We start from the raw sequence: 20839 nt of genomic DNA on the forward strand, positions 1-20839 counted from the left end.
TGTTTAACTTCATAATCAATGGCCAAACAGGATTACGGTGGCCGTGTACCGTCGGCTCATGCTTCTGTGAGCACACAAAGCCCGCACTATTTGAGGAGTGTCGTTTACACTTCTGGACAATAACTGTCAGTAAGTTTGTCACGAATATAGCTGTCCATTTCTAACAGATTACAACCCGGTCAATTCCACAAACCTGTCCTACAAAATGATAAAACTTTAATGACAAGAATTTGTCAGCTGCATCAGACGGGAGGAATTACAGCAGATCAGTGTCTCTTTGTTCGCGTCTCTCCGGCCACACTCGCTGCTGCCGCTGCTGTGCCGGAGCCTTGTAAAGTTTCAACTGGCAGATGAATTCTTTCAGTCTGGCTTTTTTCCCCCCCTCGTCTCTGCAGAACAACGAGGAGGTTGTCTGTCCAAGGGCACACCTGTAAGGTGCAGACCCTCGACAGGCTTACCCCAGTGGCCTCTCCTGCTGTACTCAAAAGGCAATTATTCCTCCCAGAAGATAGAGCACTGTCAACTTCAAACACGGGACATTCTTCAGGCAGATTAGACTAAAATTATGTTTTATTATTCGGGCCCTGAAGAATGAATTGGACTCTATTTGGTCGTCTTTTGCGGTGAAATCTAAGACAGTTTAAATGGCAGAGGTATGTTTGGAGTCGGGGTAATACTCTGGTGTCTTTATGAAAGGGCAACAGAGAGGATCAGATTAGAAGGCGAACAGCGAGAGTCTTTCAGAGCGGCTGTGCTATCATCCCTGTCTTCTTGTCCGAGCCTGTAGAGAGGTTAAATTAAATGGCTGTAATAAATGTTTTGGTCTTGCTGATGTGGTATGGCCGGCTATCAAAGGAAAACAGTGTGGAGAAACGGCATGGTGGAAGATCAGAGAGGAACAAATGGAGGGTGGGAGAACTATGTCAGCACATTACCAACATTAGAAACGGACTTGTTTTCACTTAAACCTCAATTATAAAGCTGGCTCCAGAAACAATTATATTGATGAATGCTTTCTAAGTTACTGTAATTAAATTATTCCGTTTAATTAACGAATTATATTGAATTTCTCCCCAGAGGACGGCATTAGCCTCATCTGCTGTTTTACAAACAGGAGTGCTCTAATGTTGTGTGCTATGGAAATGATTACTAATGCCTAATGAAACTGTGTCACATCAGATAAATGCTGTACAGAGTCAACAAGCCCGCGCTTGTAACACAGCCAAACTTGAGACGAAATAATAAAGCCAAAGAAGAAATTATTGATTGTTTTATTTTTCAAGGGCAGGCTTTGTAGAGCTGACATGAAATAAATTATCATTCTGAGTGCCTGCTGGAGGTTTTAAAGAGGATATGGAGAGTCAAATGAAAATATTAATACGCAAGCTTTTTAAGATAATTACAACTGAATCTATACACAAGTCAAGAGTTTAAAGATTATTAAAAAACATAGAAATTAACTTGTTGGTGTCATTAAAACACATCCAAATAAAAGATAGCGAAACGTGTGTGTTGATTAAATTAAAGTGTCTATTAAATGCGTAAAAAGCATCCTGTTACTTTGTCCTTTCACTGGCTATAAGAGGTAATTATACACAGTATAAATTCAAATGCATGGTGTTGCTTTGATGGTTCAGCAGTACAAAGCTGGAGTACGTAAAAGCACAAGTGAAGTTTCACTGCAGCTGACCATTGCCCTCTGGTGGCAGCGCCAAGCAACTGCTGTGCAATACACTAAATATAGACCTTTAATATTTGTAAGTTGTGTCACATTTAATGTAATAACATCGAAGATTATTAACAGGCAACGACATGCAAAAAAAATGATACACAGTAGTCATTTAAATTAACACCACCAAAGAGTTAATCGCTTCTTTGAAGTTATGTCACCCTTTCAAAATAAAAGAACCCCACAGTGTGCTTACAGTAGCCCTGTGCTGCCATGTGCTTATTGTCCGATCCCCTCTTGGCTTGGCCATATTAGTCCATGTGAGACGAGAGAGGAGTTGTGATGCTGTAAGCACATACCGTGCATTCCCTCTCCTCCGCTGTGCAGTTGTTGGGCATATTGTGAGGTTTTAATGCGGGGGATATGGAGGAGGGCTCGGCTCACATTCGCTGCACAGGAAGAGCCAAGAATGACAGTTGCTCCTCTTGGAGCCGAGACATCCCCGGATTTAAATTGCACTCTGAAAGGTCAGCACATGACAGGCAATCAGTCAGATCCTAATTGGTTGATCAGCAGACATTTAAATATGTTTCACATTATTTTTTTACTGCATCATGAAAAATATGAACATGTCAGCTTTTTTATTTGGCACTAATTTTTGTCTCGTGCCTAAAAATATCATCACATAATTAGAATAATTTAAGTAGAGGGAATTCAAATATCTAATAAAGCAATAGTACGGATCAGAATTAGAATCAGTAGTAGATTTACACATGCAAGGACGAGGTACACGTACAAGGTGTTGCTGTTTTTGGAGCATGACAGGAAACTTAGGAAAAGATACAAGTCAAACACCAGAGCTCCTACTGTCGAGGATACTTAAGTAGAGTTAAATAAGCATTATAAACATAGAACAATATTATATTTATTTATTTATTTATTTAAAATTGACCATGTGACGATGCATTGTACCAGTGTTAGCTTAAAGCTAATTTTCATCCAAGTCACAATTAAAACATCACCAAGTTCCAAGACTACAACACAAGACACAATGCAGAATGACACAGCAGTACGTTACAAACACACACACACACACACACACACTCTCTTATACCCGCACTATCTCTCCCAACCACACGCATACCAGCAACAAAAACATGTTGGTCAAGTTAAAAGATCCGTGGTTACAGAGTTGAGTAGAATAGAAATGTGAGTAATAGCTTTTATTCACCAAGCTTTTCAAAATAAAACGCATCACAGCACTAACAGAAGGTTAAAAACAATAAGCATAGGGAATAAATTGTTAAAAGATTGTTATCAGAACAAACATTTATTCATTGCTTATTTGTATAGGGACGAGTATGAAAATCAACGCTGCAGCATCCATAGCTGATTTGCGATGCCCATCAAGAGATGTGCCACATAAAACTCAACAGCAAATACACGAGAGGCCATGCAAAACACACAATAAATGTATACAATTACAACAAAAATATATTTTTTCATTTACAATACAGACTTGAATAAAGAGCAAACATACAAGCTATAAAACCGAAGACAAGGCAAGTTTATTTATAGAGCACCGTTCATACACAAAGCAATTCAAAGTGCTTTACAGTTAAAAACAGAGCATTAGGACACAAAGCAAAAAAACTGATTAAAAGAAATATATATATATATTAAAATATAAGTTCAAGTTAGGTCAGAGTACTACAACAGTATTTGCTTACTTCCCCAAGGACGCTTTCTGACACGTAAAGTATTAGAAACTCCTTTTTAAGTTTTGACTCGTCAGTAAAACAAACACAGTGAGTTCAGAGAAGGCTAGGGATTAATGATTCTCTGTCGGGACGTTTACAGACTCCTGTCTCTTAAGGTCTCAAATAAAGACCACTGGTTAAATATGATTTTACACTGCATAAAAGTAAAGTATTAATATTTGTTGTTTGTTTCACATCCGACCTTAACTAACCTCAGTGATACTCGTGTTCAGTCAAGCCTACAGTTTGAGCAGTTACAACATTTTAACAACAGCACAGAAACCGCCTGAAGACAAACACTGAGGGAGTGGCTGTAAATGTCACATTTAAAAGCAAAAATCCTTTTACACACACACTGATTTTTTTTCCTTGTAATAATGAGCCTAGTCCACATCCCTGCCAACACCGTGGCATACCTGTGTTTCCAGTTCCAGCTTGTTGCAGTGGCATTGTCACTGATGTGGTTTAATACTTGCTACACCTGTGTGAGAAAAAAAACGGAACCCCGTCAAAGCAGTTGTGTTTCTTTAAGCTGAGGTTTAAAGCTGAGACACTGAGTGCGAGCGTGCTGGAGGTGGGATTACTGACTCCTTTTTATTGCTGAGCCAGAAATCTGGAGTTTATCCAAGGATGTAAAGAACAAAAGAGGAAGATAAAAACATCATATGTCAAAGTTCCCACAAGGTCACAACAAAAGGTACGTAAAGCATAGAAAGAAGTACTTAAATGCAGCATATGCAGTTTAGTTTAAAAGTCAAAGTTACAACAACTGCAGGCGGGTTTAATACAGAACATTATTGCAGCATGTCGCACAATGTGTCGGAGTGAAATGTTGAGCTATTTTGATGGAAACATCCACCGCCAGCGTACAGTATATGTGCGCAGGCTTCACTGCCGGCTCAGGAATGTTGGCATCAAGTATGCAGTCCTGACAGACAGCTGCACTGCAGTCAGTGGCGTTTTTAACATGCCAGACCAGGACCCAAGCGTGCTGGAGGCTCTGAAGAAAATCAGAAAGTGCTCTATGCAAATTTGATTCACTTTGGTGAGAGATGTCAAATCATCAGTGGGAAAGTGTCCGTAGAGGTCTCAGAGGTCAAATATGACCGTTTGAATCAAATCTGTCAAAAGGTGCATTTAGGTGAAGTTTTTTCTTCCATCTTTAAGTCATTTGAACTTTTTAGAAAATTCCCCTTTCAAAATAATCCTGAGAAATACTGATTGTCCTTTCCCTTAAACCACCTGATAGACTTTATTCTGAAATCTGAATAAACTCCTCATTTATGGACACTTCTCCCTCATCTTCCTCAATTGCCTCTTCATCCCCACTTGTTAAGTTTCATTTCCACACTCCATTTCCATTTCACCGAAACATTCTACAACACACGGCATTCATTGCATTAGGTGTATCCCTTCCCGATCGCCTGCTTGTCCTGTTTATTTTGCACATGTTCAGCCCCGCCCTGCAGACGCGCTGATATCACGCAGTTGCGTAATTTGACAAGCCAGCGCAAAATAGGCGGAATGAACGTTTGACAGCTGGCTCCTTGCTCGTATAGATCATTCCGAAACTAAATAATACATATGCTTTATTTATATTTGAAAGATTGCACATAGTTAAAGAGAGTATCTCTGCGTTTATGGCCGCCGCCGTGAGGAATAATAATGTTTGGGTCGCTCCGGGGCAGGACGCGCAGTTTCTCCATAAAACAGCCGACGGTGTGAGAGGTGAAGATCATGGACAAGTGCTGTGTAACACGAGGGATGTTGTCCCGGGAAGTTCCTCTTTTCAGGATTATAATATGGTAGGAGATTGCATTTTTCTCTTTTGAGATCTGCCTCAGAGCATCACTGTTTACTGATGCCTGCTGGTTTGACGTATAAGACTGAATGTTGCTGATCAAAGCAAAACTGCCTGTTTTTTATTTAAAGATGCAGGAGGCCTGAGTGTTTGTTTGTGATAATTAACAGTTTGTGTCCGTGAAACACGTGACTGAAATTCGCTTTGGATGTGTGTGTTGATGCTGACATTCAGGCTGAATCACGCGCAGCAGGGCACGCATGGCTGGGATGTGAAACGTTGCACCCGCTCCAGAAACTTGTGAGGAAGATGCATAGCGCTGCAGAGCAACTGGATGTTCTAATTTCAGACATGTATTTCCAAACAGCTTAGGCTGTTTCAGGAGGGCGTCTGCTGCTTGTAACGACAGAGGGAGGGGGGTGAGGTGTGGGGGGTCTTTGATGTGCCAGTGTGGGTACATAAGTGCAGGCCCCAAATGCATCCCTAAATTAATTCATACCAGTTAGTTAGTTATATTTTTTTAAGGCTGCAGCAGTTGAGAGTGGTGGCTTTAATGTTAGAACAGCAGTAGCAACGAAATGGGACATTCAGGGTCAATGATAAATTCTGGATTTCTTCTATATTTTTTGTTTTAGAATATCAGTATCAAAGGACAAATGTTCCAATACCATTTATTCCTCCCGGTATAAACTCAGAAACTTAGACTCCAGTATTGACCGATGTCAGTGTGATTTAAATGTATACATTCTCAGCCCTTTTTAATGGCTGTATACTACCCTTTATGAATTTGAAATGATTCCTATCATTGTAGTATGACCTGGAATCCTAACCAAAAAACCCAGAAACAAGCTAGGCTAATGTTAGCGGCAGCTCCGCTAATACCCCTTCCGGATCCCCTTGGTTTATGAAAATGTACGGGATGAACACTTCTTTTTTTACACGAAACTTATAATTACCCTAACAATAAATCTAAAAATACAGCCTTAACATGTGTGATGGGAAAACACTAAAGCTGAGCATCCTTCGAGGGCGCATTTGAAGGCCGATTGCGACAGCGCATCGACGCCTGTCACAATTAACAGGCTCTTTCAAATGCAAATGCGTCCTCCTTTTCCCAGACCACGAAGGATCCATCGAGTGCATCCTTCGTGGCCATATTCAAATGAGATGCGCGGACTCTTTAAGGAATACACTTTTAAATGTAAAAGTTTTTGGTTTCTACTTAATCGAATAGCTAGCGTTACACGTAAAAAAATTATGTGTTATGTGACCTTAGTTATGCTAGCTAGTTAGCCTGCTAGCTACCTGTTGGTAGGCAACAGGATAGGGTAACGGCAGGAACAGCTGGTGACGCAAACAGGAAATCGTCCGTAGACCAGACCGTCTCATTTCAGTTTGGCTTCAGTCTACTCAGGCTATGAGCGGTGCATCCTCTGTAGATCGCCTCCTTCGAAGGCTGCAGCCTCTGGATTGGGACACAGCTTATAACTAACTTTTTGCTGGCTTTGACAAACGTTTCACTCTTTGCTAGCGTCACATGAAAAGTTTCTATACTGGTTACAATATACGGAAAAAAAAACTAACTGCCTGAACAATAATTTGACGATTGTGTTTTTGTAAAACAACTGCATTTCAGATTAACAGACACAGTTTGACCATGGCTGACCTGATCATTTCCTTCTCTTTCAGGGTAAATCAGAGATGGACAGCTACTTCGCTTCACACCAACAGGACATAGCAAATTCCAAAATATTGTGCAGAGACAGCTCCCTGACGTTAGAGCCGCCATTCACCGAGGACTTCGCCTCCCCTTACAGCGTCAACATGAGCCTGCTCCTCCCCGACGTCACTTACCTGCACCCTGGTCTTTGCAGGACTATGAGACAGATCAAAACAGAGCCTTCATCCCACCTGATACACTCCACCTGTGAGGGCAGCGGTGTGCCACCAACACTCCCAGATTACCCGGGTGTTTATAACGCAGCCAACAATGCTAGCGGCAACTTCTACATCAAACAGGAAGTGCCAGATTTTCAGGATGTTCCCCTGTTTCAGCTTTTGAACTCTGACTTGGAGCAGCTCGTTCATGGGTCGCAGCTGAGCTCCATCCCAATGGCGCCATTAAGTCTACCTGTTGGGAACGTCCATGTAGGCCAAGTGCAGAATTCAGCCAAAAGCACTCCCCAGAATTTCCCATTTCATCGACATGCAAGCCATCAGCAAAGGCCAACCTATCTGCCACCTTCTCCTCCGAACTCTGAGCCCTCAAGTCCAGACCGGGGGAAGGAGCTCCTTCACAATCTGTCCCCCCCTCCTTCCTATGAAGCCAGCATCGCCTCCAAGTTAACTTTCCAGACCCACAATCCCATCAGTGCAGGACAGACTTCTAGTGTAGCTCCAATCCAAAGCTCCAACCAGAGTTCCAATGCTGGATTAGGTCCGGTGCCAGTCCAGCGTTCAACCCTAACACCAGTTCAGACGACGCTGGGTGTTGGACCGCTGTCCCCGGTGTTGGCCCAGTCGGCTTCAGGAAAATTCAATCGAAGGAATAATCCTGATCTGGAGAGACGGCGGATTCACCACTGCGATGTCCCAGGTGAGTCTTCTGTTCATTCTGCACAGCAACTTTAAGAGAAGGACATTTCTCTATCTTTAGACAATATCAAATTGATCTAAATGAGCTTTCTTTTTCTTTAGGGTGCAAGAAAGTATACACCAAGTCTTCTCATTTAAAAGCCCATCTACGGACACACACAGGTAAAATGTTTTCGAGTTGCATTTCTTATTTTGGGGTGAAAGTTGCGATGTTGCCAGGCAGAAAAATGCACTTGGCATGCAGATGCATTCTCGCGGCTGACAGACCTGGAACACATCACACTGCTGTCAAATCACATAAACCCCTGCAGCTCTCATAAAGGCGGCAGTGGAAAAGACATGCTGTGATTTATGAGGCGTGTTTTTAAAAAGTATCGGCTCAATCATCGTCAAAATGTATCTGGAGATTTGTGGAAATATTCCACATTTCTAAGTTTTGTTATTATTGATGTAAATATATCCTAATGTTCTCTTTCCTTTTGATTTGTCTGCTGAAGGAGAGAAGCCGTACCAGTGCTCCTGGGAGGGGTGTGAGTGGCGTTTCGCCCGGTCTGACGAGCTGACTCGCCATTTCAGGAAACACACCGGGGCGAAGCCTTTCCAGTGCAGTGTGTGTAACCGCTGCTTCTCCCGATCTGATCACCTGGCACTGCACATGAAGAGACACCAGAGCTAGACAACCACTCCTGCAAATCAAATTTTTTTAAACTAGTAAATATGGACAAAGAACTAGCACTTGAATATCAGCAAACATTTAAAACTGAGGTTTATTCCACTCATTTCCAAGTGGAGACATTCTGAGCAGTGCTGTCCCACAAGTTATTTTATTGTACAAAGATCAAACATTACTGTTGCCTTATTTCATTTCCACACATTGGCTATAAAATTGGGGGAAATTCGATATTTGACGTATTTGCCAAATGTAGTAATAAAATCTTTTAAGGGTTTAAATTTTATTTGATTTTGTAGCACTGCAAACTAACAAACTCCAAATATCAATATTGATTTTCAAGTTCTGATTGTACAGATCACGACGACAGTGTGCCATGGTGTGGGCATTTATTTAATTAACTTATATAGCAAACTGCCATACTGTAAGTGCAGATATAGTATCTGGAAGGTCAGAGAAAGTGTTGTTTTAGCCAGCAGGTCAGGGGATAATAGGGTTTGTGTGTTTTTATATAGAAAGTAACAGCAGTCAGTCAAGTTGAACAAGTTATGTAACGTAAAATTCGGAATATTAGTCGCACAGGAATATAAGATGCAGTCTGATTTTCTATAGCTATTTATTAATAAAAACTTGTATACAAGTTATTTCAACACTATATCAATTTATTTTTATTTGAACACATTCAAAACACACACAAATTACAGCCTACCATCTGATTTCGTCATGTCGAGTTTGCAGTCCTGCTAGCTACGGTAACGTTGATTGTTTTGAAGATGGTGGCTGCACTATCGGTCATGATGGCGCATTTTCATAACGAAGCTTTAGCTAGATTATTGCGCCATCGTGTGTGTAAAATACCGGAACACCATAAAATACCTCTCTCTGCATTTTATTCTGGTATATTGGTCGCACCGGTATAAAGGACGCAGCCCACTTTTTAGATTAAAAAAATGTATGACAGGTGCGTCTTATACACCGAATTTTACGGTATTTAGAAAGAAAGCACGTCTTTAATACTGCCAGATTTATGGATAATAAAAGGAAGATTATTCGGACAGCACTATAAATGTTCTGTATCTATCTATGCCCCTTAACTGTATTATAGATATGGTCATTAGAGGAAGTGTTGGTGTCTTTCAAGCAGGTGCAGAAATAGATCAAACGGTGCATTTTTGTTTGTTTTATGTCAGGACTTCTTTGAACTTGACATGATTTTATTTAACTATTTAAAAAAGGTTTAACTTATTTTGATTGGCTGATGTGTAGTCCCATGTCAACTCCAGCCGCACAGCAATATCTCAACTTGCAATAAGGACAGTGTGATAGAAACGCTCATACAACATTTACAACACATTTGTGTGCGTGACATTTCAGCAGCAGGTCAGAGTTCTTTTGGAAGCTGTTATAACGAAGAAATTCACACTCTCAAATTTGTTTTGGTTACAAATTATGCGTGCGAACGTTAGGTGTCTCATAACAGGATTGTAGCATTTCAAAGTGATGTCTGTGAGCCTGAGATTTTTTTTTTTAGACTGAGCACCTGCCAGTCTGAACATCTGTGGAAGCTTTTGGTTCCTTTGACGACTATCCAAACACCTTTTGAAGTGCCTTTAAATGCTTTTTTTTTTTTTGATTAATGAAAAACAAAGTTCTTTTATCAGGTACTCTTCTCTGCCAAAATGGTTCTGTGTATTGGCTGTCCCTCCTTATTTCCACAATATAGCAATCTCTATTTATGACCAAGTTTCTTTATAAATTGAGTCAGGTTGAACAAAATTGATTTTTTTAAGTCTCTATAATTTTTTAAGATGTATATATTTTGTATCTGCTGTTATTGATACATCCATTGATTGCTTTTTGGATGTTTAAAGATTTCAAACTTTTTTTAAATTGCAGATTTTTATTTTTATTAGTCTAAGTTACGATTAAATGATTAATATTGTTACAGTCCGCTCTGTCATCTCCCTATAGCAGTGGATAGAGTATGGAGTATGTGCGGTTGAATTACTGCAATACTTTTAAAACATATAGACAAACACAAATGTTTTTGACATGAAAGGCGTTACCATATTTCGTTGTAGCTTCCTTACATGAAGATGTAGCCTGAATTGATCAAATGTGCTATGAAGCCATGTGACCCTCACAGTGCAAATAAAGTTTTGTGTTGAATATTTTGTCTTGAATGTTTGATCTTTTAAAACTTTTTTAGACACCTAACATTTGTTTTTTTCTAGATTATTTAGGTGTGTTTCCATATATTTCGTATTTTTTTGGTTGTACATTTATTCATAAACTATGGCTTGTTGTTTAAGGTCAACTCAGATGGTATTGACGTGGAAGTTGACAATGAGGATACAAAAAATAGATACTTTGGTCATAGTATGTTGCATTTTGTAAACATGTCTTCTTTAAAGTCCCTAAACTTTTTTTTTTTTTTTTTACGAAGATGCAAAGTTGAAATGCTTTTTAAAAATCGATTTAAAAGTGTTCTGATTATAAGAAACATCCACTTGTAAAGAGGAAACGACAATATTTTTTAAACTTCTAAAGATGTAGTTTTTATTACTCTAAATTTACAACTCTTCCTAAAACATTCTTCTTCCTTCACATCTCTTAGCGTTAGTCTTTTCTGTTAAAGTTGTTTTTCTTTTACAGAGCAGCAACTCATAATTTGGCCTCAGTATCTACTTATTATTAAAGAGCACACCCTTTTTACACTTCTTCTTATTGACAATTAAATCTGATCCGAGAAAACAAGATTACGCCCCCTTTTGTTTGTTTAACTCTTGTAAAGTGTTCTTGACATTAGTCATAGCATAGGTATTGACAAAAGGTGCCAGGAAAATCTGTACCAACCCCAGAAGTTGTCTGAGCTTGTCCTGAGTTATAATAGCACTCCTATTTGCTTACAAATGCACTTTACACTCTGCTGGTACAGTATAGCCTACACTGTGTGGCCTCTCGTGTGTGATAAATCACACGTGTGATGTAGCCTAGTACACACCGAAAAAGCTTAGTGGATTGGGAATTGAGACCTTGTTATTGTAATCATCTGAATCCTTTGCTGGCTGACAGAAACATTCATCCAGATCCAGTTATTATAGCGCAGCGTACAGGATGTACTGGGCGTTTTCTTTTAAGTGCAACCTGTTCTCAGAAACTGTACTCACTACATGCTGTGCTAAAACACAGCAGGACTTAAAATACCACTCTCTGTGGGTGCTAGATAATAACAAAGCATTATGATGTTACACAGAGATGTTTTACTTGGATGTTTAAATAGGCTATGTAAGGGAGGTTTTAAGGTACCAGTCTTTTTTAATATATAGCCAACTGTATGTTGAGTGCAAGCGTAACAAGCTAAAAGATAATACACTCACAGTGTGAGAAAAAGCATCAAAGACCCATGGTCTGATTTTTTGTTTTTGTGAAGGTTATAAAATTATACATTAATGAGGACTAATTCATACCATAAAATTATAACTGTTAAAACCCATTATATGCCCAAGCAGGGTTAGAAGGATATAGACTTGTTTATTTTACCATGCTCAGTCTGTGTTGTTTTATTTTACCACCGTAGTTGATTGGTAATCTGCAAAGTGGACTGATTCCCCTGAGATCGATTGCTTCTGTCTTGATCCACGTACCTCTCGAAATCGCGGTATTTTTTCGACTACATCTTGTGGCTGAGGAAACACTATTTCTCACAGATCTTAAGGTATGTTGTGGATTATTATTGCTGTAATATCTTGTAAACCTGTAAAGAGTGTGAGGAGAGTGTTTAGGTAACATATTGAGTTAGTTCAAGTTAACTTTTGCACAGATTTTAGGAAAGAATGTGTGTTAGCGAGCAGAGCCCCTGCTCAGTCACAGAGGAAACCCCGTAGCTAGCTAGGGTTCAGTGAATTTAAAGGGGCAGTATCTTTTAAATGGATATTATCATATTTTGCATGGGTTTCACATTTTTGGGTGTTCATTGTTCACAGTGAAAAAGTGAAAACTATATAATTCCGTGTTTTTCCAGAATTACATTTTTAAAAAGGTAGCCTATGAAATGGGCCGTTCAGAACAGCCGCAGGTTTCTACGTAGAACATGGCTTTTGCTGAAATCGACCAATCGTCGTTCTCCGTCTTTCACTTCAGGCTGCCTTCTTACACTAGCTTGTAGTGAAGATTTCAACTTACCATTCCAATACCGCCTGGCGATTCTGGCTCGTGTATAAGGCTGAATAACCAATCCTAGAGCAGCCATGTTTTCTACAACTTTGGAATGACGGCCGCTCCCCCATGTGGGTTTGCACACGTGAGGGAGGGGCCATGCGGTCCCTCCAAATACTGTCAGCCAGTCGTGGCTAAGTTGTAACCTTTGAATGGCAAAACGGCTCGTTTGTTTCAGGAGGAAGGAGAGGCTCCGAAAAAATATATAAATTCTAAAATATGTATACAATTTTTAAAACGAAACAAACGTTAACAACGTGAATCAAAAACATGTTAGAGTAAGATTGCATAGCTAAAATATGTCCCCTTTAAGCTTCTTAACTGTGCTTAACAGTAGAGAAAATTAGGTATATTTTCAAGTAAATTATGTATACATTTGTAACTGGAATAAGGTGTTCACCTCTCTACCTTCCTGTACATTTGGAAATTGTTATATGTTTGTGAAAATAATTATAGTTGACCCTGAGGAAACTTCATCCTCGATTATTTCTCCCCAATTGTCAAGGGCATAACATAAGCAGGTGAATCAATGGTTGTCCAAGTTTTCCTCTCTTGTCGTAGATGTCAGATGTAGTCTGCGTACAACTTTCTGTACTGTACCACTACCGATCATTTAAAATGGTTTCCCTAATACCAAGATAAGGTTTCTGAATGCCAGAGAATGCGAGTTACAGTGCTCAGATGTCCAAGCGACATCCAAACCACATACCACCCGTCTCAGTCAGAGATAGCAACTAGCTCCAAATACCAGCGTGTTACATACAAAATGCAACTTTATTAACCTTCATGCCTCCATTCATATTGATATACATGTATATGTTTGAACTTATTTTAATTTCACAGCTCCATCCATATGAAAAATACAGAGAAAAAGGCAAAAACACTGACTGGATACTTAAACAACTCTTGAAGAAAAAAGAAAAAGTGTAACAGAAAAAAAAAAAAAAGGACAACTGTTCTTGAATTTTTGAAAAATATCATGATTAAAAATTTCTTTTACAGATGTGGAATTCCATGAGCAGAATCTCCCTTTTGAAGCGATGCTGAGCAATATCACAATTTTTTTCTTTCTTTTTTTTTTTTTTTTTTAACCGGTAAGAATGAAAAGATCTGAATATATTTACACTACACTCACTTTACATAAATACAGGAACAACGATTACTGTACGTAATATCAGCAAACTCGAAACATAGGCATTGGCTTCACTACTTAAATTTTTCAAAAACCAGGAAATCAAAAGCAGATGTTAACACAGAAAGTAAAAATAGATATTGAACCAAGAGAGAAGTGTAAGATCAGAATTCACCAACAAGGCGTCACTCTACAAACACAGGACTTTTCTTTATCCCTGTGTGTTAGATTCCTCATTATCTTCCATTGAATCATGTTGGATTCATGTGATGAAGCTGAAACACCGAGAGGCCTGTGTAACTCAGTTTGTTCCCCTCAGAGGAAGTGACTTATTGCAAGCAAAGTAATAACGTGAGCTATAAAACAGCCTGTGAAAGTGTTGTGGGAGGATGCTGCGTTTGACACAATGGCGTAAGGCTCAGTGCTAAAAAAAAAAAAAAAGAAAGATAAACGTTAGAGGTCCGACTTGCATAATGTTGTCTGTGCTTATTTCCAAAAAAAAAATCCAAAAAAAATCATGGTTTCCCATTTGAAATTTATTAATTTGAGCACACATGTTGAAATCTAAACTCTGCGCGGAGCAGCGGATATTACAAGTTTGCAATATGAGGCACTATTCATTATTATTATTGCATAACTTTGACCCTGGTTACCGTTACAAAATTATGCTTTAAAATGAGGAAAGAGATGCTGAAGGGGGAATATAACACACCCTGTCCTGCGGAGACACCGTATTCAAGTCTCTTGAATTTAGCAAAAAGTGGCGCATTAAGGCATGCAACGTCATACACTGAATACGAGAGTTCACGTGTTGTTTGATATGTGCTTGATCGAGAGAATTTCTGGTCTGTTATAGCAAAATAGCAACACAGGGAAATCGAGTACCTTATTACGGTCGTTGTATATAAATAATTTGATTCTAGCAAACACTGGTTCAGCCTAGGGAATAAAAATGATTTGATCATGAACTTCTTTAACCACAAACCAAAGAAAGCAAACTGTTCTATAACCTCACATGATGATAATTTACATGATGAAACACCGTTAGCCCCATTTCACTGTATATCAAATTAGATAAATTACAGTCTCTGAAAAAAGACTTTACATGTATAAATGTATCTCCTGCATCTACTAATCAAAAGCCCTATTTTTCCAATGTATATACAGGCTGTAGAACTTTGTAATAAGTTTTTATCTTCACTATCACATATATTACAACATTTCAAAAGATCCTTTGTACAGAAGAAAAAGAGTTATATGCAGTGATGAAGTGCCCCTCAATAATAAAATGTTCTCATACATTATATGGAGGATAAAATAGGAGGATTATTTGTTTATAAATTGACATCTGAAATAAAATAATTTGAAAATCATACTAAGAAAACAAACAAGGTGCTGATATGCTTTTTTTTTTGCCAAAATGATAATACAAGTGGGAATAATGACGTGTGTGCAAACAATATACATAAATAATGATAATACACATTACCATTCTCCGTTACATCAAAGGGCTGTCGCAGACAATGTGTGGATGTCAGGGATGGGCGATACCACACTTTTTATAATTCGATACTTTTTGTTACGATTTTAACGATCCCGATCGTTTCTTAAGTGTTTATGTGATTTCTCAAAATAATTGACTTTTGTATTTTATTTAAAGATCATTAGACTGAAAGGCAAATCACATGTGACCTTCTGGCCATTAATGACACTTATTACAAAACAAATATGAGCACAATTAAATCAAAATGTTTGTGCTCATAAGTGTAAAAAAAAAATTTGACTTTTATTCGGATTACCCTCATATAACGTCAGATTTAAATGTAATTGTGACGATGATGTTGGCTGAAAACGGTATGAAGTGATGCAGCTACCCACGTTTTTTTGAAATATGATCTCCCAGCTGGAAATGTTTTGTTCTGAGAACGATGTTCTGGTAATGTTTTGAGCGGGAAGTTTTGTATATGGTTCCCAGAATGTTCCTTTTAATAGAAGGAGAACGTTCTTTTGTTAACATATCACATTTCAGGAACGTTTTATAAATCACGTTCTGATAGTTCAGGCCGTACTAACATCCTGAAAGGATCCTCAGAATGTTGCAGTAAGCACCTTTGTTTTTATGTAACGTTGAGCAAATGTTTATAAAAGGCGTTCTGACATCCCAGGCCTCAAAAACATCCTGAAAATATCTTCAGAATGTTGCAGTTAAAACGTTTTTGTTTTAACGTTACAAGAACTTTATTTGACATGATAAACATCCTTATAACGTTCTTTGAATATTAGATTAAAACGTTTTCTTTCAGACGTAATTAGAACCTGTAGGTGATGTTAGCCAATGTTATGGGAACGTTCCCTGCTAGCTGGGATTATTATCAATAATTGCTTGTGAGTATCAAAGTATCGATAACACAGAATCGATCCGCCCATCCCTCGTGGATGTAAAGAAATGACTTCCTGGATCGGGCTGCTTAACTGAAAAGGAGGATTTTCAAAATAAAAGTCTAAGTGTGGTTTTCAAGGTGCTATTTTCAAAGCGGTTTCTTTTTACTGGCTTCGGTCCAATAAATGCATTTAGCAGCACTTTAAAATAATATGAGTTGGCCTGATACTCTTGAGTTTATATCTCACACTGCACGAAGAGTGTAGATAAAATGTCTGTTATTATGACTGTAAAAATACACTTTTTAAATTTAATTTAACTTCCTAATTAAGGTTAAGTAATGCACTCCGAGAGATACGACTGCCAATAAATGCATTTGAAGTCTCATTTTGATGTATATGTATATGCATGTAATTCCTCCATTTTTCAGCAACTTTCCAAGCCAAGCCTAAAGTTTTAATCTACACATATAGCTGGTCTGAGGTGAAAACATTTCAAGTGACTGTTTTTGAGACAAAAAGAAAATAAAGTGTAACCTGCTAACTGAGACGCATCAGATTTCGTTAGAGCTACAAACCAATCAAAACAGGGAGACGTGTTAAAAACTCCTCCAACATATTGACATCAGCAAACAGAACAAAGAGGAGGCTGTCGCTCCTTCTCATCACTTTGTTCCGTACGTATTGCTCTTCTGTATTGTACTCCAGGTAACACACTGTATCCCTGTAACACTGCGACGATGTCAGTTTCAGCTTATGGTCTGTGCAAAACAAAACAAAAAACCACAACGCAAGCTCCTTCCACTGCTGAGGAAAGCTGATAAAAACAGATCGGGACAGGATGAAAGCATGAGTCTGTAAGGTGCCTGTATTTTTTCACATAACTGGAAATCTCCTCTGATTGTTTCAAAGTTCACTGTACATGAGGGGTTGTATTTTTCTGAGTCAAACATAAGCAATAAGCAGGCATTAAAAAAAAAAAAAAATCAATAAACAAAACGTCATACTGAAAGTATATTTATCCTTTAAGATTGCACTTTACTGATTGCTAATCACAGCACAAAATCCACCAAAGATTTTTTTTTTTGAAGAAAATGCTTCCAAGAGGCTCAACATAAAGAAACGCACTGATGAAATGTGGTGCTGTCCGGCCCTGTTGGCGGCTTATAAATGTTATGTTTCTTTGCTGGTGTGATGATATAAGTGTCCAGTTTTCATTGAGATGGCGGATGTGTTTGTGATATGATCCATTTAGGTTGCGAGTGTCTTTTATTGTTTACTGGAAATGATAAAAGGTGAAAGTCCAGCCCTCTTTTTGCTTCTATATGGCATGCCTCGGCTCCAGCAGTCAAAGGAAACCATCCGTGGTGAAATGGCGCCCTCTGCTGGTCACATATCAGACTCGCAGGGAGGCACGGCGCAACAACACTGCCTGTAACTCCGACAAGGCCTGAATCCTTTCCCGTGATCCAGTCCAGGCCTAACGTCTGTCTGCTCACGCGACACATCCGTTCCTTGTAATAATGCGGTCTTTCACATTATGAGTGCTCTGAAAAGCAGCCGTCTGAATGAAAAGAAAGATACCAAAAAAGAGACAGCTGCGATTGCATTATATATATATTTTTTGTCCGAATAAAGAGTGCGAGTTCATCTTAAAAATCAAAGTGAAACATTTACAAACAGTGCTGTAAAAGACAGTTCCCTATTAAACTCCAAACTATGACAATAACAGATCCTGCCGTCTTTTCCTTCCAGCCCAAAGAGGATCCAGAAGTGACCCTGTTTTGTGCTCCACGAGCCCTGTGCACGTCTCCATCTACTCCTCACGACGGATGAGAGTGTGTATGTGTGTGTGTGTGTTTGTGTGTAAGAGCGTGTGCGCGTCCAGGCCAGCTGAAAAACATTCACAGGGAGATCCCGCTCCCCCGGCTGCCTGTGTGTGTGTGTGTGTGTGTGTGTGTCTGTTCCATTGATCTCTCTCTCTCTCTCGCGCGCTCTCTCTGTGTAACGATCTCTCTCTCCGTCTGATTCACACCAGCATGTGTCTCCGCCGGTGCAGGGCCAAGTGGTCGGATCTGGAGAAGCTGCGGTCACAGTCTGCACACTTGAAGGGCTTCACCCCCGTGTGTTTTCTGTAATGCCTCGTCAGCTCGTCGGAGCGGGCGAACTTCCACGTGCAGCCGTCCCAGGTGCATTTGTATGGCTTTTCCCCTGGAGAGCACGACAGGGAACACGGTCAGAAGATCGACTTTACACATTCACTTTCTATAAGTCCGATTAGGTTCACATATTGGATTATAAGAATTTCCTCTTTCATTTAATTTTTTTTTGCTCTTTAAACCTTTGAAAGCTCACAAAAAGTTGTGCATCAATATTTTTTTTAAAAAGCAGCCTAAGTCCGATAAAAATAAATGCTTCCTTCATGTTCACTCTGATGGTTGGGACAGTTTAAGCAAGTGTAAAAAGTCCTCTGATAGATTTATATGTTGAATAAAAAAAAAAATCAAGTATCAGTAATTGAATTCTCTGTACTGACCTGTATGCGTCCTCCGGTGTGCTTTTAAATGGGAGCTCTTGGTGTACACCTTATTGCAGCCCTCGAAGTCACATCTGTGGATTCTTCTCTTTTTGGAATCTGGAGACTCTGACCTCCGGGGGCGCCGTATGCTGTCAATACTGAACGGGGACATGGAACTGCAAAGGAAGCAACAGAAAGCGATGTAAGATGAGCCAAGCAGGTTTGCAGTATGTTGTATATTCATACTGAAACAGATACAAAATAAGTATACTCAAAACAGCCCGTATGCATATATTGTTATTTAAAGAAATGAAGGGAGAGAGAGAGGGGACGGCATGCAGCTGAGGGCCGAGGAGAGGAGTCAGGCCTGGGGCCGCTGTGTCAAGGGCTGAGCCTCTATACATGGGGTATGCACTTTAACCTCTGTGCTAAACCACTGACAGCCGGGGTCAGCCCTACAAATGGGTCGGTATGTGACTGACTGACTGACTGACTGAGTGGAGGTACTTTCACAGACAGAGAGAGAGAGTTGCGAAATCACAATGGCCGATCATGGAGCATATTGAACCTCCACTGACGCGACTCTCTGTCTATACGGCTCTGGATACTTTGTTCGGGGAGTAGGCGGGGCTGCTCTTCAGCTGTCCTCACCTACGTCAGCAGCGTGCACCTGCTTTCAAACACGTCATCAGCCTCATAAAGACAGTCCTTTTTGCCCACAAAAGCACACATTGACCTGATGAGGTCAGTTACACACTAGGTTTTGACCTAGTCTTGTTGAAGTTGATTTTTGAAGGTGCTGTTCTTGTTCAGGGCCTCATGGTGATTCAGCGGTTAGCGCTGTGTGCCTTTCTGTGTGCATGTTCTACCCGTGAATGCGTGGGCTCCCTCCCACAGTCCGAAGGCATGCTTGTTAGGTTCATTGGGGACTCTTAAATTGCCCGCAGGTGCGAGTGTGAGCGTGTAAGGTTGTCTGTCTCTGTGTGTCAGCCCTGTGATTGACTGCTGATCATTTCAGGGTGTAACCCCACCTCTCACCCATTGACAGCTGGGATAGGCTCCAGCACCCCCGGCAACCCTGAACAGGATAAGCGGCGTAGATAATGGATCGATGGATGGGTGATTTATGTGTGGCAACCTGTGCATGCGACTCGAAGATTTGTACAGTCTTTCGTTGCAGCTGATGTCAAATATTTTGCACAAGCTTTAGATAAAAGAATAAAGGAAAGAACAGATAAATACACTCAAATAAAAAATCATAAAAATGAGCCTGTTATTGACTGGCGATAATTCCGGGGTGTACCCCACCTCTCGCCCAATGACAGCTGGGATTGACAGCTGGGATGGATGGATCTTCTTGTTTATTGCAATGCATAAAAGACACTGAGAAGCAACACACTACTACAAAATATAACCGTAAAAACAATTAAAGTTTGGTTGGCTGTCATTTTAAAATTGCTGCTTCGGAAAACAAATTCCTTTAAAGCATATTGTCGCATTTTTGTGACAGCTTTCTGTTCTTTTTATTGCAAGGGATATGGTTCATTTATCACATTAGTGTTAATAGTAATATAATGTAAATGTCTGTATGTAATGTGCAATAATATCTTAATACAGGCTGGAATAGCATTTGGTACGATGTACAAATGTAGCGTCCAAGAAGCCATCTGTATACAGCCATACATTTTATCTGTATGTGTGTGCGTGCGTGCGTGCGTGCGTGCGTGCGTGCGTGCGGGCGGGCGTGCATGCGTGCGTGCGTAATGTTAAATTGTTATAGTCTTGCAGCAAATGTCATTGTACATTTTGCAACAACAAAAAAGGCAGGTTTTTATCTTCTGATCTGTTTACAAAGAAACTTTTGCATAAGAGTATTTCGGATGTGAGATTAACTGTTGTGCTGAGCTGCATGTTGGCAAGGAAGAAAAGTGTGTGTGAAGAGTTTTTAACACATGAACTTTTGAAGTGTGGAGAAAAGCATTTGAAAGTAAATTAGTTCTTTTAAATTCAAAACAAAATACTTTAATTTCCTGTATACTTAGTTTAAAAAAGTGCACTGTAAAGATCGTGCATGTAAGGTGGTAAAACAGCAGTTTG

At 39.6% G+C, this 20839-nt stretch overlaps 2 protein-coding genes across 4 annotated transcripts in view; one reads left to right on the forward strand and one right to left on the reverse strand.

The window, feature by feature from the left end:
- Window positions 1-3901: 3901 nt before the first annotated feature.
- On the forward strand, window positions 3902-10633 carry klf5b (Kruppel like factor 5b). Of its 2 annotated transcripts, none has more exons than XM_069663269.1 (4): window positions 3902-4126; window positions 6920-7826; window positions 7928-7987; window positions 8323-10633. In XM_069663269.1, the coding sequence occupies exons 2-4, from the start codon at window positions 6932-6934 to the stop codon at window positions 8499-8501; spliced, it is 1134 nt and encodes a 377-aa protein (XP_069519370.1). In that variant the 5' UTR covers window positions 3902-4126; window positions 6920-6931; the 3' UTR covers window positions 8502-10633. The 2 variants fall into 2 exon arrangements, with proteins under 2 accessions (XP_069519370.1, XP_069519369.1); XM_069663268.1 differs by lacking the exon at window positions 3902-4126 and adding an exon at window positions 5070-5234.
- A 2835-nt stretch (window positions 10634-13468) lies between these two features.
- klf12b (Kruppel like factor 12b) overlaps window positions 13469-20839 on the reverse strand; it is a 56038-nt gene continuing 48667 nt past the window's right edge. For both annotated transcript variants that reach the window (XM_069662753.1, XM_069662752.1), the window contains 2 exons: window positions 18761-18918; window positions 13469-18435 (listed from right to left, as the gene is read on the reverse strand). In XM_069662753.1, the coding sequence (XP_069518854.1) occupies window positions 18254-18435; window positions 18761-18918 (340 nt within the window). In that variant the 3' untranslated portion in view covers window positions 13469-18253. The remainder of the gene's footprint in view (window positions 18436-18760; window positions 18919-20839) is intronic.

Source organism: Semicossyphus pulcher, unplaced genomic scaffold (assembly GCF_022749685.1).
Source record: "Semicossyphus pulcher isolate SPU_LCO1_2020_fin unplaced genomic scaffold, fSemPul1.0.p SCAF_15, whole genome shotgun sequence".
Lineage (NCBI taxonomy): Eukaryota > Metazoa > Chordata > Actinopteri > Labriformes > Labridae > Semicossyphus > Semicossyphus pulcher.